The sequence below is a fragment of the Ascidiella aspersa genome, chromosome 1, assembly GCF_963924565.1.
Source record: "Ascidiella aspersa chromosome 1, kaAscAspe10.2, whole genome shotgun sequence".
NCBI lineage: Eukaryota > Metazoa > Chordata > Ascidiacea > Phlebobranchia > Ascidiidae > Ascidiella > Ascidiella aspersa.
Genome location: NC_139447.1, coordinates 24,740,115 through 24,747,319, shown reverse-complemented (window position 1 = coordinate 24,747,319; position 7,205 = coordinate 24,740,115). Strand labels below are relative to the sequence as shown.

The following is a 7,205-nucleotide window of genomic DNA, read 5'->3' as shown; positions in this document are numbered from 1 at the left end:
TACTCTACTTCAACTGTTCTTGGTATATTCCTTACTCCGGTTATCATTCGAGTGGCCGGGCCCAAATGTACGATGATCATGTGTCAGATCGGATACCTTTCATTTGTGCTGGCGAATTACTATCCAGGTAAGGCGGGTACCAGTAGTGAGTTTTTTTCTTGGCCGTGAACCTGGAGCCATATTAATGCACATTGGTATCCAGGGGTGCAATTAGGAGTGGTTGTCGTCTGTCGATATGCAAGACCCCATTTGTTGCGTACGACATGTCAACCAAAGAAAAAAATGTAGCAAACATTAGTTCTGTTTGTTAATCTATTTCGTAGTTTGATCCCTTTTTTCGGTCTTTACCTCCAATGAGTCACTTCTTGTATGTTTAAGTTCACTTTGTCAAATAATTTGATTCTCAAAAGTGAAATTGGACGACTGTTTTATTTACCCCTAACACAATGTTTTATTAGCGTTGAAAGTATAGTGACGACATTTAAAATACAAATGTTTTAACTAAACCAGAAACACGAAAATTCATCCTGTTGTGTTCGATAAGCTAGCTTCCAGGACATGCCAAAATGTAGGTTTTGCCTATGTAACCTGTAAGGCATTTGAGCGCGAATTTAAGTTACACGAAGTTGACCAGTCTGGCACAGAAGTTTTTTGAAGGGTTATTTTTTATTAGGCTAGATTTATTTATTGTATGACGTCATGTTTAAATTTACCTAAACAAAAATCCTGGAACATCGCCTGGTCCGTGCCACCCCTTTAATTATTGCTGTTTGCGCCACGGTTTCGCAGTTGTTTTATTAATATGCAACACTTGTAAACTACAACCATATGTTAAATGAGTGGAAAAGGCACGCATTCCTATTACTGTTACTGTATAGTGTAAGATTGTCCACAAAACGCTGCACATTTTCCGATAATCTGACAGACGTTTTAAGTGGTAACGTCAATCCGAAGCAAATCAATGACATAAACTTTTATCGTGTTGTACAATACCGTGATCGCCGTGCAAAACTTATTTAATTACCACTTAAATGTCGAATTTTATTTTTTCTAGAATATGACATTTTATTAAATAAGTCAAATAAACTATGATAATGACCTAATATTTTCCATTAAATGAAGTTTGAAACTTGAACAAGTGAAAGACTAGATGCTAATATTTGCTATTTAGCGATCGCAGGTAGCATGTTATAGCATTGCAATAATCATCCCACTGAAATTGACAAATAAGCTTCGTGGTATAATAACCCATATCGCCTAAGTAATAACCAATATCGCTTAACTTAAGTAATACCCATATAGCCTACTGAACGAGTGTTGTTAACACGTTAAGGCTACAACTGTATTTTGTTTTGTTTTCTTCCGAACAATGATTAGTCGGTTATCTGTTGATCCCCACATCTATCGCAAGCGGATTTGCTGAGGCGACGATGTGGCCAGTCACACTCCTATATGTCTTGCACTTTGCTCGTTGCCAAGCGCGCTACGGCAGCAAAGAAGTAAGGCAGTATGAGACGGAATACATTGGATACTTTTTCATGGCTTTTCAAGTTAGCCAGGTTCGTTTAAAATGATTTAAGGAATATTATACTTAATTTTTTGTATACATGGGAAATTCAGAATTCCTAAAACAAAATATCGTCAAAAAGCCTATTTTGCTTATAAAATTAATTTGTACGTTATATACCCAGCCTACATAACAAGTTGTTGTAGAAAAATTTTTATAAAAAAAAAATATATGACATAAAAAACAATAAAAAAATATGACATAAAAATAAAAAATAATGCGGTAGCCTACTGAATTTAAAAGATGTTGCAGAGTGAGGGGAGTGGGCTACGATGTCATACCCCTCAAACTATATTTTTCCTAAACTATGCCTAAATTTTAACTTTAACTTTACCTAAATGCACAACTATTTTACATTTTATTCTGTGTGTCAGGAGAATTTTTTTAGGCTAAGGCAGATGTATACAATTTACATATTTTCTATGTGTTCACAGCCAATCTGTCTGGACTCTTTACGAAATGCGATTCCTGGCAATATTTTGTATATTTTGCTGTTTACCCAAATTACTAAACTTTTACAATATTTCCTACATATCATGAGTAACCCCTATCCAACTTTTAAAACACGATAAACGCTGTGTTCACTATTTTACGCTTTTTTACCTGATTTGGTTACAGCCGTTTAACTGTGGAGTCGATAGTGCTAATCGTTTGGCCCAATGCGTCAAGTTTGCTTGTAAGGTTAAAGTTCGTCATCTGAAACACATAGCGCAAATTCATTCGAGCATCCAGCGATTAACTTTACTGCAAGTGCACAGTAGTAAACTTTTTTCAAAAACAGATCGTTTTCTAAAATGACCTGAATTAAAACTACGTTACAAGGTAATTTGTGAGGTCATACCTGAAAAAAAATCCCACACTCCCGAACAAAATTTCTAGATGCGCTACTTGCGAAGATATATTGAAAATTTCTCATAGAGCCCCCATGGATCAACGAATCCATGTTTGGGAAATTCCAGTATTTTTCAAATAAAGCTATTACATTAATTTTCCCGTGTGTTTATTAAAACCCCTTGTTTTTTTTAAAGGTACTTGCTAACCTAATGAGCTACGCAATTCTGTACGGCGGTGCCAGTTCTATACCAGATGTACAATTGTCAAATTCTTCGCTCAACACATCCGCCGACTTGAACATCGCAAAAAGACTGCAAGTCTGCGGAATTCACGATTGCCAGGATCCCAATATAACAGCAGCCAACATGGCGCAATATGTCCCCACCTCCATGACCATTCTCTACGTTGTCTTTGGGATGATGGCAGGTCTTATATTGCTATCCATTGCCCTTCACATCACTACTACCAAACCTATAGATGAATCAAAGGAAGGGGAAAACACGAATATGGAGATCACACAAGACAAAGAAAAGATTGGTAAAATTTCTATACACATAAGGGACAAGGGTGTTTTATATAATTATATTATGTACATTACCCTCATTCTTTTTCATTAAGAACTTAATAGTGTAGAGGTGCCCAAACATGAAGACATTGTTTCAATAAAAGGTGGTTCATGCTGTGGAAAAGGTGGGAATCAGGTAGGACTGTCACAAAAGTATTTCTGTTTATATTTAAACTTTAATATGTCCTATGAAAACGTCAGTCCATTAAAGTTTGCTTAAGATTAGGGGTTTTTAAACTTTTTTTACCGCGGACCCCTAAAATTTTTTTTAACCTAGCTTCGACCACGGTCGGAAAAAAAAAGTCCAAAATGACATCATAAATTGACGTCACAGTACAAATAGACTTTATAAATCTTCTGATTTTGGTCCAAAAATGTGAAAGTGAAATGGAGTGTAAATAGGATTCAGTGCAAAACTGTTTTATTTTTAATCAAAAAATATACACTAATATTTACTCTTAAATATACACTAATATTAACCCCCTAAAACTAGTTTCAAGGACCCCCAAGGGGTCCATGGACCCCAGTTTAAGAACCCCTGCTTTAGATAAACTGTCTAATTGATTTACGACGTTTTTCATAAACATTACCGCGCTGCTACCTTCTTTATCGATTGATAAAATAACATAAGGTGTTTTTAAGGATTCGGTAGCATTAGCTCTGTCCGCGGTGAAGGCGACCGGCCGGCATATCATTCGCCCGAAGCTTCTCCTCATAGCACCCATTACCATATACTGCGGTATTCTTCTGTCTTTCGGGTTTGCTGAAATGACCAGAGCATTTGCTTCGTGTATGCTCGGAGTTGACCAGGTTTGACATGTTGATAAAAGAGTAGAGATTCTTAAAGTGCGGTATCACGTTATGTATTCAGCCTAATTGTTCGTTTTACAATTAGCTTTATATTATAATATTCGTATTGGAATATGAGCAACACTTAATTGTCATACAAGTTAAACAAACACTTAATTGTGTCAATGATGCCGATTTACATCTAAAGTCAATAAAGTTAAATTTTTTTAAGGACATCGTTTGTCCACGATTCAAAGAACAAAGTTGTTTTCAGCACTTTTTTTTGTGTGTTTCTTGGGAGTAATTTTTGTAAAAATCGTCGTTAAAGCATTGTAAATCAGTAACTGCGACACATTTAAACCGCATTAACCCATAAAAGAAGGAAATATGTCACAATGCCCACTTGGATCAGAAGTAACTTATATCGCAAATTGTCCGTTTTTTTATTTATTGTTCACTATTTAACAATGCGTGCTTCTCACACATGTTTTGTTTTAGGTCGGACTCTGTATGGTTATTTTTGCAAGCGCTGCTGCTGTAGTGTCAGTTCTCAGTACTAAGCTGGCAAGTAGACTTGGCGTCAATCTAGCTGTTGCAATAGGTTTCGTTTTGGACATTGGAGGATATATGCTATGTTTGTTTTGGAAGCCGAATGAAGAAAACCTTTGGATGGTGTACATTCTGTTCGTGGTTGTTGGAGCGGTCAATGGAGTTTGGCCACCCATAGTTAATGGTAAACAACTTAAACATTTATAAAGTCCTAATTATAAAATAGGACCCCGCATATATTAGCCTATTATGGTATGTTTGGTTGGCTAATTTTTTTTAAGTATTGGTCGAAATTGCCGTTATGACAAAACGTTTGCTTCCTATTAGTAAATTTTCTCCAATAGCAAAATACAAGTCATTTGTCGCAATTAACATAAAGAGTTTAATAAGAAGTTGTCCCCTGACATTTAGCTAATTTGAAAATACGTTGCTTATGATACTTGGAGCATGACTCTCTTGGAAAAACTCTTTAGTTTGTATGCTTTGTCAGGATGAATACTAGATTTTTTTTTAATCTTGGCGGCTTCGTTGCCTATTGAATAAATCATTATAATTACACAATGAATAATAATTTACACAATTTTACAATAACAAAAGAATAAAAATATCCTAGATTCAGAAGTCACCAAACATTATCTATAAAGGACTGAATAAAACTATAAGAACAAATCAACGTAGGCCGGATATAGAATTTTGTATGAAATTATATTGACTTGGACATTATGATAAAAGGTAAACACAAAAAATAAATTTAACAAACAACTAGGTCAGATTTAAGAAATTTTAGTTATTAACTTACAACTACAAATAAATGTAGGTTTCAGTAGGGCAAATGCATGATAATAAAGAATTAACCTGTATGTTGTTGTTAGCTGGTATTATAAAAGGATCGTACCAGAGAAGAGTCTTTGACTTCTGTATGCTTCTCAACTTTAGCATAAACTTTATATTAGATGTGGTTATTTAACTAAGTATGTATTTACATTTAGAAATTCATGCATCTTTCTTTCCCGACGATCAAGACGTAATGTTCACCGCTTGGAACATTTTGTTTTTGGTTGGATATGCGATTCAATATGGCTGGAGCACAACTCTTTGCGTGTATGTCAAAATCTACATTCAGATAGGAATTATCTGCATTTCAGTCCTTGGCTATGGTAAGAGCTGTTCAATTTTGTAAAATTCACGAATTCGGTAACTTCGCAGCGATTTCCTTTGTAGAATCCCTTTTGACGTTTATATAAAACTTAACCTGAACCGATTTCCGATCAATTGAAATCAATTGCAGCGTTTTTAAATAACATTTACTTATTTTTAGAAATCGTTTATAGTATTGTAAAATTTGGTTTAAACGTTGGACAAACAAATATATACCAGAAGAACTTATTTTCAGTCTATACTATGCCTGGTAGCGACAGCAGAAATAAACAATACATGATTTTTTTTCAGGAATTGCCTACATGATAAACAAAAAGCAAAAGAACCAAAAGGTCTGAAAATGATCATTAAAATGTTAAAAGCTGTTCCAACTACGTAATCCGAAGATACTAATGAATTCGGAACGCGATTGTTTCAAGGACCATTGTTGTATTGTACAAATGATAACCATCTACCGTTGTAATCAATATTTGTTTGTGAGGTTTTCTCTCATTAGCAAATTTGATTGTTACTCAAACGTCTTGTAAATATTTCAATATTACTTGTTTCTGTGGTAAGCTAATATTACAATTAACAGAATATAAGCCAGTGGTCCCGCTGTTTTCGTGATCCCGTATAAATTTTTCCAAATCTTACGCGGCCTCACGATTTTGTGTCATACTCCGGAGTTAATTAAAATCGTTTTTAAAACAACCAAATGATCCCTTTCTTAGACTGGAGGTTTATTTTGCTTCTTTTATATAAGCTTAATTTTAAGTTCTAATGTTTGTTTTTTCTCGTCAATGTTTTGAAATATAAACAATAAAGTCTTTGATTAAATATTTTTTTTTTTGGTTTTATAATTTTGAATGTAAATGGGGAGGCCAGAAAGTAAACTCTGTCATATTGGACATGCATTTCAGCGATCAGCTGACGTAGGTACACTTATAATTTAGTTAATTGTGGTAAAGCTACTAGATGTATTAAAGTATTTGGTTTATAATAGACAGTTATTCAGGATTAAAGTTTACTTTTCAACGCTTTCGGTTTGAGTCAAGATAACCTAAACCGTAACCTAACGCAATAATAGTAGAAATTTAAAAAAATAGTCACAGAAACATGGTAACTTAAACTAAAAATGAATTTGCTAAAGGTTTTTCTTTATGTAAGACACTTTTTAGAGATATTCAAACGTAACAGATTATTGTGACAATTCACTTCCACAGTTCACACAATGTTGTGCTCGCCTTGATAAACTTGTGGAGCAGAAATTGTTGATTTACAAAGCGTGAGCGCAAAAGTAACTTTTCGAGTGTCTATATATTCTATAATGACACAATCGGATGGCGAAAAATGACTAAAGAACTAATAATATTTTCAATAATTCCCGAGTATGCAGTCTGGCTAAATTTTGTACTCAGTGGAGAAAAAAGTGTTGTACACCAAGCTTAGGTAGTGCTTGCGAAAAGTGTGGCGTTGCAATCCTTGGAAATTCAGCCAAAATTCGTGTGTACACTAATGTGCCCGAAGCGATCGCATTGAGGCGAGGCGCTAATTGCGGCGCCCTTCTGATTGGAGTGCTGCAGAACGTTTCAGCGTTGATTAGGCGTTGGCGCTTGAGATCCACAAGTAGGGCGTGGGCCCTCAGAAAATCGGCGCCGAGTAATGGCCGAGCAACATCGGCCAGAACAAACTTCCATTTAAATCTGCCTGAAGGAAAAGCCATTGATATCGAACGAGAACCGTAAGTTCGAATTTTGGTGC

The 7,205-nt window shown here is 35.1% G+C and overlaps 1 protein-coding gene across 1 annotated transcript; it reads left to right on the top strand.

Moving 5' to 3' along the window:
- LOC146168454 (protein unc-93 homolog A-like) lies at window positions 1–6,033 on the top strand. Its single transcript, XM_083389229.1, has 8 exons — window positions 1–127; window positions 1,378–1,559; window positions 2,596–2,938; window positions 3,020–3,102; window positions 3,609–3,776; window positions 4,254–4,488; window positions 5,294–5,461; window positions 5,754–6,033. Exons 1-8 carry the CDS (start codon window positions 73–75, stop codon window positions 5,798–5,800), a joined length of 1,281 nt encoding a protein of 426 aa, XP_083245355.1. The 5' UTR covers window positions 1–72; the 3' UTR covers window positions 5,801–6,033.
- The last annotated feature ends 1,172 nt before the right edge of the window (window positions 6,034–7,205 follow it).